This window comes from Sparus aurata, chromosome 1 (genome assembly GCF_900880675.1).
Source record: "Sparus aurata chromosome 1, fSpaAur1.1, whole genome shotgun sequence".
Taxonomy (NCBI): Eukaryota; Metazoa; Chordata; class Actinopteri; order Spariformes; family Sparidae; genus Sparus; species Sparus aurata.
Genome location: NC_044187.1, coordinates 20,604,549 through 20,620,891, shown reverse-complemented (window position 1 = coordinate 20,620,891; position 16,343 = coordinate 20,604,549). Strand labels below are relative to the sequence as shown.

Here is a 16,343-nt window from a genome sequence, read left to right as displayed (position 1 = left end):
AGGTTAAACTTTGACCTGACTCACTAATCAAGTCAGGAGTCACATGTTATTCAGATTATGTTGCCTTTAAAAAACCACAGTCAGGAGTTTCCTTGACACCGATGGTAATCTCTTAATTTCTTGCACGTGTGTTGCATATTTGCCTAACATTTGGATTTATGGCTCTTTGAGTCAATTCTTTGTGTCAGACAGATGCTTCATCTCATGATTTGATTTAGTGTTTGCTATCAATTTTCACACAGCAGTTTACTAAAGGATGCCCTTTCAGTTTTCTGTTAACATTGTAGGTCATACATGTAGTCTGTATGTATGGGGAACTGACTGTAAAACATTTGACTGCAGATTTCAAACTGATATGTTTTCTATATTTAGCTAATTTTCCATTTCCGTTTGATACAAATTGGTTGAGAAATACATGTTTATGGGCAAAAAAATATAGAAGTTAAATCTAAAGCCAAATTTATGTTAAATCGAAATTTTAAATCGAAATGTTAAAACAACATGCTAAATGGTAAATAAAAACATAAAATTAAATGTAAAATGTAAATCGAAATGTTATATCCACATATTAAATAATGTCCCAGTCTGGGATCATTAAAGTAATTCTATTCTATTCTATTCTATTCTATATTAAATCTAAATATGAAAACTAAATGCTAAATGTACATATAGGGGTTAAATCTAAATCTAAATGTAAAATATTAAATCTAAATCTAAATGAAAAAATCTAAATCTAAGTATTAAATCTAAATGTTAAATGCTAAATCCAAGTAATATTGAATCTACATCACTTTGAAGTCTGCAGTCGCATTCCTTACTTGTGTCACCCTTTGATGCGTGCGTGTGTGTGTGTGTGTGTGTGTGTGTGTGTGTAGTTCTGCAGAAGTTGGGGGTCGAAATCATGTAAAATCCTCACATGCTGTGTCCTCACTCAGGTCCCGCTCAGGCCTTATTGGACACTTGCCACATGGGCATGCTCCACAGGGTAGAGGTCAAATCTGCCCCGCTATTTTTAAACTGGGTGCTGAATTGCTGGAATGAAACCTGACGCCTTGTAACTGTTCAAGTGTGTGTGTGTGTGTGTGTGTGTGTGTGTGTGTGCGTGTGCATGTGGTCTGTTTGTGTCCCTCACATTCTGGACGTTTCTACTAAAGATTTGTAGTCTAAAGAGGGTGAACCGTGTGCATCTCAGTGTTTTTGTGCAAACGTGCTGAAGAAAAACTTGCAACCCACGCACAGACACCACTAGAGGCCCCACGAACAGGTGTGCAAACATTTACTGAGTCTATCCGCATAGCGAGGAGATCTGTGAACATGGATACAACTGTCAGACCCAGACAGCCTGGACATGACGTGAAATATGACATGCTATTCCTGGCATGACAGTCTAGATCTCAAGCACTGGTAGAGTCTGGAGGCTTTAATTGATCCCCCACGCAAACCATTATCAGTAAAGCCACAAACACCAGACTGGAAGGTGAAATCCTCACGTAGGATTCTGTGTTTCTATGCTCAGCTCTGTTACAAATGACAGATTGAGGCCTATCCAGAAACTCTATATTGAGGTCACTGGATCAACACCGAGGCTAAATAGAATGTTTGATCTTTGTGCGCTGGGTGGGGCGGTGGGTTTGGAAACATAATAAGGTGTTTGGGGGCCCCGCTGCCAGAGACAGGGCGAGTGGGAGGTGGGGGTGTTGGGGGGAGAAAGGAGGAGAAGCGCTCAGTTCCGAGTAAGAACGTCACACATAAACGTCTCTGTTGGGAAAGGGTTGACCAAGGAGGGAACAGAGCTCTGGACATGAACACAGAGCAGACTCCAACTGGACAAGAGGAACAGAGAGGCGGGGTGCAGCCTGAGCAGGATTAGAGGTCTATGTCGCCTTTCTGTAACATCATCTGACATTAAAAAAAAAAGGGGGGGTTTTCACGCGCCCTGAAAATCCTGAGATCTGCTGCGCCTGTGGTTTTAACGCTGGATTCTTATTCTTCTTATTATTTTTTTTAACTATGGATGAGCTTCAGACACTTTAATCCTAACTTATTATTCTACCCAGTATGGATTTGTAACAGCCATCACGCCGGAATACCATTGGCACGTTTTTGGAGTATTTTTTTTACGCAGGGCCACCTCGTGTTTGGATGACTGAGCAGTCCTACTGAAGTCTGTCTATGTGCGCTTCCCCCACTTCGAGGTGCACTTATTCAGCTAACCCGATTTCTTTAAGTGAATCATCAGTATCACGTCTCACTCCTGGCTGTACCCGTAATAGCAACACAGATCGCTTGACACTTTTCGCAGACTGACACCGGTGAGTCCTAAACGGGGGTCGGTACCGCGTATGTTCTTTCTCCATCTGCTTTGAAGAGTTTCTCAACTCAGGACGACGAGATCATCAAGCACCCAAAATGCTGCCTCTGTCCCCGTTGTTGCTCGTCGTTTTCCCCGCTGCGCTCTTCGTGGCCGCGCAGGGCGCCGGGGACCTCCACGGGTTCACCTTCCCCGGTGGGGGCGCAGGCTTCGACCCAACAGGTATGTGGTGGATGAGGCAACGAGAGAGCGACTGAATCAAATGGTAAAGCTTGACATATGAATTCTCATCCTGCTAGACAGAGCATTATATTATATTTCCCGACCTCACCAGTGGTGCGCCAGATATTACGCGGGGCACCAGTCTCTCCTGTCGTGCGTCTGTTTTGACATTTGCTTTCCAAGGTAGTTTTACATAGATTGTGGTTGGATTCTGGTATAATCCATGCCTTGTTTTGGCTTTCTAGTCATCAAAAAACAATTACATTTGTTTAATATATCTATTTGGACAAGGCGAGCTACCATTAAAATGTTTTATAATTATTTTTAAACACATTAACTTCACTTTTCTGTATCTAAACTCATTTTGATGATAACAAAATAGTGAGCTGCTTCGTGTTATAAGCAGTTTGTCCACATCTTGAGAGAACATCAAAAATGCATGTTAAAAACAGTAAATACTTTGAACTTACATTTAAATAAAATAAAAAATAAAAAACTCATCACCATACTAAATCTTGCAGGAATTTTATTTTGATGGTGTGATGTCAGAGGCTTTGTGCTCGGCTCACCTGTAGGAAGGGTTAAACTCAGGTCACCTGGAGGTCCCACAGGGACACCAGCACACACACACTGGTCAGAGGACGTTTGCATGGACCATTGATATTTGATAGCCTATTCAGCTGAGAGGTTTCCTCAGCGTTGAGAAATTCAAGTTTCATCATCAAACAGTGGATGGATGTCTCTTCTCTGGATAATGGTATCCTGCTCCTGTCTGTGGGAGCGAGCAGATGAACATCAATCACATGATTTCACATCAGGATTTCTCTCAAAGGTTTCAGCATTTCACAATATTGACTAATGCCAGTGAAGCATTTAAACTATTAGCCAACAATTATCAGGAACAGAATAGCTCACATCTGTCATCCATCCCATACGTCAAGTAAAGAAGCAATGAATCATTAAAGCCATTTCATCTCCCTATGTTCAGTTTGCGTTCTTCCCTATGTGTCAGAGCACCTCTTCTGCTCATATAGATGCCTATGTCACCAGATCAAAGTGCACTAGTATACATCCATAGTTCTGGGCTGATGTTCATGGAACAGGATTTGCGCAACACAAAAAAAAAAAATACTTTGGAAATGAATGTCAATATTTTTGCAGAAATGTTCTGAGGTTCACGTCATTATCTTTATTTCCCAGAACTCACTTTTCCCCATGGCTTTATTCCTCCTTCCATACATCCATACAAGAAGAGTCTAGTGCTACTGGAGCTTGTTTTGATTGTGGGTATTACTAGCAAACCTTTGGCCCCCAGTCCCTTCAGCTCCTGGAGCACCAAAACTCTAAAGTCACAGAGACAAAAATGGGCTGTGACTCAGTATGACAGATGACGGAAAGCTGTGAGTCATCCGCTAATGTATTTGTGTTCCGGTATTATCGTTAAGCCCGGAACATACTGCACAATTTAAATCCAAATTACCACAGCTGTTTGGTCCACGATGACCCATTCTTTAGAGAGGCCTTACTTTACAGTGACCAAGTTCATTCGCCAGTCATTGTCTCAAAGTTTGACTGAGTTAAGGATTCAACCTCAAGTTTATCGATCATGATTTATTTTTATAATGGTGATCTAGACTCTGTGTAAAATCAGTGTTTGTCATTGGTACTGTTCATAGCGCAGTGGCAGAGTCCCCCACTTCTCCACTGGGAGTGCACCCTGAAGGGCACTTTATCATGTTGTCTTAAGGGCCCTTTAACAGCGTTTTCTTTTCAGTCGCTGTAAAAAGAGTTTATTCTTAACCTTGCGAACATTTGAAGGTCTGTGTAGCAGCTGCAGAGTGCCACTTGAGGTGAGATTGTTTTGTTAGCAGATGGATTTAACCCATTATGTGGTTAGTTTATTGTCTAAATTTGCCCAATGCAGCACATGCAGATCGAAAATGTTTTTTTCAAATTCATTCAATTGACAGAAATAGAGAGGGGTTTGATTTTCAAGAATTTTGATACTTAAGTACATTTATTGCCAGAGGATTACTTCAGATACTAAAAGGCTTTTTCGCAAGTAATATTTGCGACTTACACATGTACTTAAGAATGACTTTTGGTGCTTTTAACAGCACTGATTACTAGACAGATGTGACAGTTTACATGATTGGAAGGGCTGCTTTCTCTCTAGACTTAAAGATGGACTTAAAGATGCAGCATGTCGAACCATTGAGACCATTTTTTCCCTCATTGTATTTTCTTGAGTTTCCTAATACCCCACTGTAACATGTATGCAACTGAATGACGTCAAATTGCTAACAATTCTGAAACTAAGAGCCCACACAGTGTTTAAATGCCTGCAACTCCCCTCCGGTTAGTTAGAACAGAAGAAGCCTCTTGGATGAGAGGTGAAACGTCTGCCATACAGCACTTACAGACTTACAAGGATGTTTATTTTTTTCCCCTTTTCTTCCTGGCAAAGTATTATGTTATGTCTCATTTTCCTTAGCTATGCCTTAATCATGAGACAAGAAATAGCCTAGAGATCAATCTAAATTTTAAAAAAAAGGCTGAGAGATCATGTTTTTTCTGTATAAGATACTCAATCCTTTTCGTTTGTGACTCTGAAAAGGGGACATATTTCACTCGCTGGCCTGTATCTTAAATGTATTTTAAGGGAAACTAGGCTATTGACCTGTTGGGATTTTGGATAGACAAATAGAGGAGACCTAACTAATGTACAGTAGCAGAGAATAATTCATTGGTAAATGAATGTAATTATCCCTTTATAAGCCAAAAGTCAAAGAATACCAGTGTAAGACAGTCTGTTCTTGTATCTGCTAAAAAAAGAGCAGTGATGATACAAAGGAAAGTATTTCACTTGTAATCAGCCTTTAAATGAAAGGCGTCCATTATTTTCAATGGCGCCAATTTCAGTGACATAATAATCAATATAATGACATTGATTTCCTGATCCATGTAGACCCTTGTATGGTGGTGTCTCCGCCATGTATGAGCGAGGCCGATCGCTACAGCCTGGAGGCCCTGCGGAGCATCCATCAGATGATGGACGATGACCAAGATGGTGGGATTGAGGTGGAGGAGAGTGTGGAGGTACGAAACTCACGCTTCATGGAACGCTAACCCCATTTTCTTGGCTTTTGTAAATCCTAGAGCGTGTTCTCGCATGCACAAGACAGAGCGGGTAAAGCAATACAACAACAGGTGTGCTGGCCGGTGGCAGAGTCAAGTGCTGCTTCAAGGATAGCAGCGGTATAACTTTGCTTTTGGCTCAGTGACAAAACCGGTTCGCACTAATAGAATACTGTAACACTGGTGACCTTCATAGTCATGCTTAAGAGTACAACTCTTAATGTTTTCTGACTCCAGCTCCTGTTTTACTTCAGTAAATTTTTTTGATAGTCGTCACAAACAGCTTGAAAGGACACATTGCTTGCCTCTGTGGTGTCATACATTGTTTTTGCACAGAGAGGAAATATTTAACTTCAGGTATTTGTGTTTGATAATTGCATGATTTTGTTTTATTGAAGTAAAAGTAAATAATCATTAGAAAGATGAACAAATGTTTATGGTGGAATAAATTAAAATATTACAAAGTTTTGTTGCAAAACAAGGTGTGAAGACTTTATCTGTTGCTTTGTTGTAGACGTATGAAGTTTTTTTTTATTTCCTGCAAAAGAAAGTTGGAAGAAAAACATTGTTTTCATTAAGTCATGTAAACAAGTAATTAGGCTATAATTCCTGCATTCCTCTGCTTCTTCACATGCATGCAAAGGCATATTTACTGCATGTAATGTATGTGATCTCTGTTGCATGTTTTCAGAGTTCGGTCTAGAATGTCAGAGTAAATCATATACAGAGTGAACATGTGTTTTGTTCAAGGACTGTGTGTGTCTTTCCTTGTATGTGACATTGGTAGTAAATCCAGAATTCTAGAATGCATTTGCCTTCCAGAATGTAGTTCATGGACACACTATCCAGGAGCTCGGGTTGCGGTTGCCACAAAATTCCCCTAGCCATCATATGAAGCTCCAGTTTACAGCCAAGGAAACATTCCAAGACAGCACCACACACACACACACACACACACACGTGCGCAATCACTGAAGTTTGCAATACACAACCACGCTTCTGCATGCATTCTAAATAAAAACTGTCTCAGAACAACCCAGTCCTTATTACCAGATTGAAACCCAAGAACATAACTCCTAGCAACAACCAATTTATTTTAGACAGAGACGTTGAGAGTTCATGCTCAGCTAATTTGAAGTGTTTCTGCCCTCTGACTTTGCTCTTTAAAGTTCTATCTCAAAACGCTCTTTCTTATGTCCCTCACTGTCATTATAGTTCATCATTGAAGACATGAAGCAGCAGCAGACAAACAAACACAGCAACCTGCACAGAGAAGACCAGCACATCACCGTTGAGGAGCTCTGGAGGGGTTGGAAGTCATCTGAAGGTGTGTGTGTGTGTGTGTGTGTGTGTGTGTGAGTACATGTACAAAAGGACGGATGGGTTTGTGTCCACTTTGTCTGACTTTTTGTCTCACTTTGTCTTCTTTCCTCGTCTCACTTCCCAGTACACAATTGGACTCAAGATGCGGTGCTTCGCTGGCTAAGGGAGTTTGTTGAGTTGCCGCAGTATGAGAGGAACTTTAAAGACTTTAAGGTCAATGGAAACACGCTACCCAGGTGAGACTATCCAGTGACAATGCGATAGTTAACTGTCGTGTGTGCTACTGCATCGCAAGTCACTGTGAAAGCAAGTCGGTTGTTGTTAAGAGTCATATCAACACGCTGAACTGAATGTGACGTTTGCATACAGGATTGCAGCTAATGAGCCTTCATTCCTGAGTGGCCAGCTGAGGGTTCAGGACCAGAGAGACAAACAGAAGCTCAACATCAAGGCTCTGGATGTCGTTCTGTTTGGACCGCCTACACGTAAGAATAAGCCCTCTCCTTAAGCATTACCTTGTCTGTGAACATGTCTGCCACGTAGATAGATTTTCATTGGCAATGATGGTTGCTCAACAATGAAGACAACAACTCCCATGATTCCACACTTCTTACGTCTTTTGTTTTGGTTGAGAGACCCCTAGTGGCAGAAATGACATATTGCGTGTTTAAGAGGCTAAAACATTTGTCAACTATGCATGGTGTTAGTTTGTCTTTTTGTGTGTAACGTGTAATCAAAATGACTCTTTCCTCTAGCCTCACCTATGATGGATTTGGGATCGATGCACCATAAATAATCGTGACCTTCCATTTCACCACAGGTCCTCATAACTACATGAAGGACCTGCTGCTAATTGTATCAGTGGTGATGGGAATTGGAGGCTGTTGGTTTGCCCAGGCCCAGAACAAAGCCAGTAAGGTCCACATATCTAAGATGATGAAAGACTTGGAGAGTCTGCAGAGGGCTGAACAGAGCCTCATAGATATGCAGGAACAGTGAGTATTCAGTGTTCAGTGACTCTCACCTGCTCTGTGATGTTAATTAACTTTTTTTGATTGCACTGAAATCATTTCGCTTTCTCAGACTGGAGCGAGCACAGGAAGAAAAACGTAATGTTGCAGAGGAGAAACAGAACCTGGAGGAGAAGATGAGGGATGAGATGATGGGGGCGCAGGAGGAGGCCCACCGTCTACACAAGCTGAGGCAGGGAGCTGTCAGCGAGCTCAGCCGCCTGAGATACGCAGAGGAAGAGTTGGAGCAGGTAGATGCACCATACAACTCGAGCACACAACTCTTGCAAACCCTGCACTAGACACTCATTTTCCTTGCTATATAAAGTTTAAAGACTGTAAAGAAAATGATTTAAGCTTTGACTGCAGTTTTCAACAGTTCTTCTACATACTAACTTCCAACATTTTACTAATGTCATCCCCTTAGGTCCTTGGAGCGCTGAAGCAGGCAGAGAAGGACATGCATGCTAGCTGGACGGCCTCAGAGGCCCTCCAGCAGTGGCTGCAGCTGACACATGAGGTTGAGGTCCAGTACTATAATGTCAAGAAGCAGAGTGCAGTACTGCAGCTTGCCTCCGCCAAGGAAGAGGTAATTCATGAAAAAAGGGACACAGATAACAATTCCATTTCTTTTCTGGATACATACAACCCAATCGCAATAATAATTGTTGAAATTTACGTTCCTGCATTCCATACTACGTTGAATCTTTGCTCTGATCACTCAGTTAGGGTTGGGAAAAGATCATGTTTTAGCTGACCTGATTCTGTTGTCACAAAATAAATTGTCTGGTAAACATGGCTGGCAAATATCCCGACATTGCGTTAAAAATATCCAGTGGTTTCGTGCTTTCAAATGTGAAAGTGCAGTCTCAAACAGCGGTCTCTCGCTTGGCAGCCATCTCGCTTGCTGTCACACCACCACAATCCCCTAAGTAACTTGAAAACATTTTATTAATGTGACTGGATACAGATGCAAGATATTGCAAAAAAAGGAAATGTTAAGACACAGGATTAAGAATTTAGCAATCTGACCTGCACCTACATTTTCTTGCAGGCAGAGAGAATTAAGAAGAAGAGGAATTCCGTGCTGGGGACTCTCCATGTCGCCCACAGCTCCTCTCTAGACCAAGTTGACCACAAGATCCTAGAGGCAAAGTGAGTCAAAAAATAGCAAGCAAAGCAAGTTTTTTTGTGTGTGTAATGTGCAACAAATGTCTCAAAGGATTTTTTTTTTTTTAATCTCACAAAGGAATTCTTTGTCTGAAGTGACAGCCTGCCTACGTGAGCGCCTCCATCGCTGGCAGCACATTGAGCGCCTCTGTGGCTTCCCCATCATTAGGAATCCAGGGCTAGCAAACCTCACTGCCCAGCTCTACTCAGACTCAGTTGCCCTTGGGTTGCCCCGAGTGCCCCAGTCATCTTGTTCATACCACAGCTCTCTCCAGGGATCTATAGAGGATCTGTTAGAAGAGTCTGACTCTCCAGTCTTATCACAGATGCCAGGTAGGTAGCAGACATGTTTTATTCTTCATTACAGTCAACAAAGTATTCCATCAGCCTCATATCTGGTGTCTGTGGAGGCCATGGCATGTGATCATCTTCAACTGTTGTGTTAGAAAGCTGCAAATTTAGTGAATGTGTTCAAGTGCATCAAATGATCAACTGGGCCAATGTTAATTAATCAGCACACATTTTAACATTGAAGTGGACTCTAAAGATAGACTAAAGTTTTAGATTTGTGCCATTGACCAATAGCAAGAAAGGACATTTGAAGGAACAGAGAAAATAGAAAAAAGGTTGAAAATCTGTTTTATCTCAATAGCACTAGCTAGATGGCTAGCATTTTTTTGATTAGCTCGCAGTCTTAGTAGTCTGCCAACAAGCCGTGAGTAGTCACTCATCTTCTAGAATCCAATATTTTCCTGGTCTTTAAGGTCTATCAACAAGGAGTACATATATTCATTGCTACATCTAGGCTTACACCGCTGTCTCTTATGTATGGATAGAGCAGTTTTGCCGATTGGTTTATCTTTGGCCTTTCTCTAGTCACAGCTCCACCACTGAAGCGCTCTCCTCGAACACGGGGGTCCACCATATGTCGGTCACGTCGTCCTGGTGTCATCACTCAGCCAACAGCTGGCATGATCTCCCAAGACCCCGACATTCTCATCCCCATCCGATCCCCATACCCTTGTTTTGATGAGGAAGAGGGGCGCTTCTTGAAAACTCTGAAGAAACAGTATGTCTCTGACAATTTTTTACAAACAAATGATTTTTACACACTTCCATGCTAAACCACTATGTTTCAGCTACACCTTTGTTGATGCAGATGTTGTTCATCTTTGATTCCATCCTGCTTTCCTTCCTTGTCCTTTCTTACCCATGTTTTTTTCCTTTTCTTCTCTCACTAATAGAGACTCCGATGAGATGTTTTCAGACACAGACTATTTGACCTCTCAAAAACTCTATCTTGATGAAACTGAGCTTCGTTCAGACAGCTCCATTTCAAAATCTTGGAGTAAAGAAGTCGAAGCTGTTGCTGAATCTCCAGTTCGCAAAATATCTGTGCACGAGCTTGAAGCTACAGTAGATGCTTCCTGCAGGAAGATGGCAAAAGACAAAATGTTTGATACTCCTTTGGAAACCCCTTCTTTGAAGATATCCAAAGAAGAGTTATTGATAGAGTCTACTTCAAGGAAGATATCCAGAGACAGAGGTGATGTTCCTATGAATGTTGCAGTTAGAAAGGGGCTTTCCAATGAGTTGGACACAGACTTTCCAGCCAGGAAAGGAGACAGAGATACAATTGGGGATTTGATGGAAACTGCTTCAAGGAATTTATACAGAGAACGAAGTGATTTGTCTCTGGATGTGAGGAAGATTCTTTGGAATGAGTTAGAAGCAACAACAGATATGGCACCTAGGAAGATATCAAGAGATAAGTTGGGTTCCTCAATGGACAATGTCTCAAGAAAGATGATGCGGGACGATGTTGAGCGTACGCTTGACTCTGTATCCAGAAGGATTACTAGAGATTCAATGGGAAAGTCCCTAGACACAAGTTCTAGGAAGCTTCCATGGAATAAAGGAGAAAGCCAGCTTGATCCCTCTGTGAGGGCATTAGCAATGGACAAAGTGGTAGAGACCACTAGAACACCCCAAAGAAAGATATCTAGAGATGAGCTGGAGTATGGTACCAATATTCCAGAGAAGCAAGAGTTCAGTTTAGAACCATCTACAAGTCGGATGACACTGAAAGGTGAACTTGAGATGTCTGCTGGTTCTCTCCGAAGGAGAATGCCAAGAATGCACAGAGTTGATATTGACAGTTCCACTGAAAGTCTCACTTGGGATAGAGTTGATGGTCAAATGGAAACACCTAAACAATCAATGCTGAGGGAGGAGCTGGGAGAATCCAAATCAAGTTCATCTCCCGGTCAAACAGGACAGCCAGATCTTATGGTAACCTCCCAGGAGCCATGGAAGTCATCATCAGACCTTTACCCGTTGAGCCAGCTTGTTTATGATGGAATCCTTGAGAAGGCCTGCAACTCCTCGACCCCAACCAGCCTCTCCGTCTCAACAGCCAACCTGCCCCAGAGCAGACTGCTAGCAGAGGCGGAACCCCCCGTGCCCCCGCCAAGGATTGCTGTCCCATCTCCTGCATCGCCCCGTGAGAAGAACCATGATAAGGAAAAGAGCAAGAAATCCTTAAAGTTGAAAAACCTTTTTAAAAAGAAAAATGAGTCAGCTCCAGAAAAGCTTCAAAGTGGTCTTCACAAACTCTGATAAGGACCTTAAAATGCTGTCTTTTTTTCATATTATTTACTTTTTATTGAACCATCAAAGGGAGTTTGACCACACTGTAGATATCTTTTTACTAAAAGTTTTTGAAAGGATAATCTTACCTAAAACTGGACGTTTTCAGAGCCAGTGGTGTTTGCAATAACCAAATAGAGTAAGAGAAACATATAACATATTTATGTTTGCATTCTTTGAGTTGAAATTTAAAAGAAATTGACAGAATCACAAGACATGGATGATGTCTATTGTTGCCTTTAAAAAAAACAAAAAAATGGCAAAAACAGGACATTTGGACTCATAAGTCAGTTAGATATGTTAGATCTCTCAGTGGAGATGAAGTGGAGATTATTTATTTTCTGTTAAGTTTTATGTAGACATATGGCTGATGCCATGTATTATTTTAGTTGTAGATGTTTTGGGGCTTTGCCTATGGTTGAAGGGTTACATGATGTTTATACTGACTGCTCTTATATATAACAGAGACGATGCTTGAATTAGTTTTAAACGACAATTGAAGACATTAACTGTAGTAGAAAATGAATGTATTCTATTCTGAGCAATGTTTCGTCCCAATCACAGTTTCTCCCCCGATCCCAATTTAAGGCTCACGGTATTGAGCATGAAACGGAAACTTGAACATGAAACACTGTGTGTACAGTGCATGTATCCAAATTAGTGAGACAATTTAGTGGAGAAACCTATTAAACATCTATTCTTTCTTTAAGCTTCTTGGGGCCCTACATGAACAAACAATTTTAGAGATAGTTTGATCAACAAGTTGTGAAACCACACCTTTGCTGATTCCATTTTTATAGTCCGACTGTTAATAAAGAATGTCTAAGGATGTTTTAGTTTCCCCTAACTTTTACATTTGATACATTTCAGTGCTGCATAGTTAATGTTTACCTTTTTTTTTCAGGGCCTTAAATACTTTATCTGCGACAGCTGAACAGGCCTGCACAAGGAAAATAAAGCCTGTAGCAAAGAATACTTTAACGTAAAAAAAAAATAAAATAAATCCTTTTAATGTTTTTAGATCATATTTTGTAATACTTTTTGTATAATAATGGAAAGAGAGGTGTCAGAGTGGATCTGTTGCAGCAGAAAGCTCTGGACAGGGACAGCCACTTTAATCTTCAGAACGATCAAAAGTTCAAATGCCAGTGGGTTCCGCTGATAAATGTATATATTATATTTATATTTCTCAATGACAGTGTTTCCTGATGCATGTGCCATCTTAACCAAAACTGCTGGCTTCTTTGATTTATTTTGTGCCCTCTACCATTCATTTGAAGGTACCTCCATCACTGCATTTTGATAGTGTTATCAATAAATTCAATAGGGCATTTTTAACACAAACATACATAGCCCAGAGGGTTGAAATATGGGTGAGACTTTTACATAAACAAAATCAGATCCATTAATAATAATAAAAAAAGAATCCGGTCTGATCCTGTGGATCAAGAAAACCCAAGTTTATTTAAAAAAAACCCTTATACTTACCAATTGCCAAACACTCATGAACAGTTTGCTTGCAAGCTGTTATTAATGTTTTTTAATGTTTATTTTTTAAAATGTGTGCATTTAAATGCATATTTTGAATGCTTTAAGTTGTTGATGTTTCGTAGAGGAGGATTTACATTTCTTTTATTGTTTACAGGCATAAAGTCAGTACCTTTAGTAGTTTATTTGAATTAAAGTGATTCGGACATTTTTTTTTTTTTGAAAATTTATTTTGGGGATACGTGTTTTTGAGTCATTAATATCTTTGTTTCAGTGTCAGGGATATAAATAAAATGTGAATGTAAGATTTCATTGGCTGTTCTCATTTGATGATTTATTAACAGCTGATAATTGAAAACATGGACGAGGTTGTACAATCTGGAAATGATGTGCATTGTTCTGCAATAAAGAACTTGCTTATTACTTACTTACTTATTACTTGTTATAACTTGCTGTTATAACATCTTGAAATGTGAAACGTAAATTTCATCTTAAAAAAGTCCAAATGGATTATTAGTTGTCCAGTGTAGGATATAAGCTGTTTTACTTTTATTTTTTTGTTTCCGAAGCCATTCTAAAATAAAAAAAAATGGCTTGGTGATTATCAATAATATTTTTCATTAAAAGGAAGGAAGGAGCAAACACATTTATAGGGTACAAGTATTGTATTGAAAGATTTCAATTCAAGCGTTTTATTATATGCCATAACTAGCATGCTACTGTAAATCCCAACATAAAACCCAACAGCCACAAGGAAATGACAATTCTAACTGCTGACTTAAATTAACTTTAATAACTTGTTCTACTGTGTGCTCATCAACAAGAAGACAGACCAGACATACCCACTGAATCCTTGTTGTGATGTTGCTATACGAGTAGACAAATATATCAGCTACTATTTTTTTCCTCAACCCCCTCCTTGGTCAAAATCATTGTCAGCCCTGAGACCATTTATCATTCAAAAAATACTGGAATTTACATTTTATTCATAATGAATATAAAGAAGACTTTATTCGACTCACTATCTAAATTTAGCACTGTCATTTGCACTTAATGTTTTCTTGCTTGTTAAATAATTTGCTTGACATGGAGCTTGTTTGGTAAAATGACTACTTTGAATAAATCACTTTAAAAATAATTTTGGAGAATGTTGTTTTTCTCTTTAATTAACAGAATATCATGTGGTATTGTTTGAGGCACATATTGTTTGATGATGCATAGTTGGGGGATTAAACTGTGGATTACTTTTAGTGATGAGGGCCTTATTAGGGGATATGACTTGCTTAATTGTTATTAATGTGTGTGTGTGTGTGTGTGTGTGTGTGTGTATATATATATATATATATATATATATATATATATATATATATATATATATATATATATATATATATATATATATATATATATATATATATATATATATATATATTGGTTAAGGATAAAGCAGGAAAAGTGGGTTCCTCAGAAAACTATAGGCCCATCGCTCTAGCTAATATATTGTCCAAAGTTGTTGAACAAATTCTCCTGGAGAGGATTAATGAACTAATTATCTCTACAGATAATCAATTTGGGTTTAAACCGAGACACGGTACAGATATGTGTGTATATGTGCTAAAGGAACTGCTGAGCAACTATAAGAGAAAAAACTCATCTGTTTTTATTTGTTTCTTAGACGCCTCAAAGGCATTTGATAGGGTGAATCACGAGAAATTATTTTAAAAATTGGGTGCAGCAGGTGTCCCCAAGTATATAGTCAGAATCCTGTCCTATTGGTATGCCCAACAGACCATGCAAGTTAAATGGGACAACTGCTTGTCTGCTCCCTTTCATATCAGTAACGGAGTAAGACAAGGGAGCATCTTATCTCCTATTTTATTTAATTTCTACATGAATGATTTATCAAATAATCTAAGCTCATGTAAAACAGGCTGTATGGTTGGCAGTACAGTGATGAACCATCTTATGTATGCTGATGATTGTGTGATCTTTAGTCCGAGCTCAGCTGGTATACAGCAGCTCCTTAATGTGTGTTCTGTGTATGGGGAACAACGAGTCAAAAAGTGTGATAATGATTTGCAGAACCGTGGAAGATAAACAGATGACTTTTCCAGACTTTAAACTTTCAGGTAAGGTTCTAAATATCTGCAGTGAAGTGAAATATCTTGGTCATGTGATCACAGACCAACTGACAGATGATGAGGACATTTTTCGTCAGTGTCGTATGTTGTATGTGCGAGCAAATGTATTGGCACGTAAATTCGGTTGGTGCACTGTTGGTGTGAAGCTGACTCTGTTCAAAGCGTACTGTTCACCTATGTACACTGCACATCTGTGGTTGAATTATAAAAAAGCCAGCCTTTAGAAACTGCAAGTGGCATACAATGACGCTTTGAGGATACTTTTAAAAAGGCCCAGATGGACCAGTGCTAGTGAGCTGTTTGTGAGCGCTGGAGTGAACACACTGCAAGCAGTTCTGAGAAATGTAATGCACAGGTTCATCTGCCGGTTAAATGATTCTGAGAATCAAAATGTTGTGGCAATGGTGAACATTATGTATAGTGACACGCGCTGCACATCTCAGTTTTGGGGGCACTGGTATAAGTGTCTTTTAAAAATGAGTCATTAGATTATTATGTTTTTATTTTATTGTGTGTTTCTTAATCCTTTTGTACTGTGTGTCTTGTTTTTATTTTTTGTATGGACCTTGAGTCTGAAAATAAAGCTTATCTATCTATCTATATATATATATTAGGGCCGGGACTCGATTAAAAAAATTAATCGAATTAATCAGAGGCTTTGTAATTAATTAATCGAAATTAATCGCATATAAATATTTGACCTGAGAACAGTGAGAAGCAATTTTTTTCACATGGATTTTAGTATACCATTGAATAATGACTGAATACAGAAGCTTAAGCAACAAAACATTGTTGTTTTTTTTTCATAGTTTATAGATTTAGTTTTCGTTAAGGTTCTCTAGTCTTCTAGTTTCAGCTTTATAATTTATATTTGACATTTGAGTTAGTCTA

The 16,343-nt window shown here is 39.5% G+C and overlaps 1 protein-coding gene across 1 annotated transcript; it reads left to right on the top strand.

Annotated features, from left to right (window-relative positions):
• The first annotated feature begins 1,720 nt into the window (after positions 1–1,720).
• stim2a (tromal interaction molecule 2a) lies at positions 1,721–14,449 on the top strand. Its single transcript, XM_030436755.1, has 12 exons — positions 1,721–2,533; positions 5,502–5,632; positions 6,887–6,998; positions 7,119–7,230; positions 7,364–7,479; positions 7,815–7,989; positions 8,078–8,255; positions 8,432–8,593; positions 9,059–9,159; positions 9,254–9,507; positions 10,051–10,243; positions 10,419–14,449. Exons 1-12 carry the CDS (start codon positions 2,410–2,412, stop codon positions 11,791–11,793), a joined length of 3,033 nt encoding a protein of 1,010 aa, XP_030292615.1. The 5' UTR covers positions 1,721–2,409; the 3' UTR covers positions 11,794–14,449.
• The last annotated feature ends 1,894 nt before the right edge of the window (positions 14,450–16,343 follow it).

Bases quoted from the DNA above. Each gene is read 5' to 3' on its own strand.
- stim2a (XM_030436755.1), top strand. From the start codon at position 2,410: ATGCTGCCTCTGTCCCCGTTGTTGCTCGTCGTTTTCCCCGCTGCGCTC. The intron at 8,594-9,058 runs GTAATTCATGAA...ATTTTCTTGCAG, and splicing joins TTGCCTCCGCCAAGGAAGAG to GCAGAGAGAATTAAGAAGAA. The intron at 9,508-10,050 runs GTAGGTAGCAGA...GCCTTTCTCTAG, and splicing joins AGTCTTATCACAGATGCCAG to TCACAGCTCCACCACTGAAG.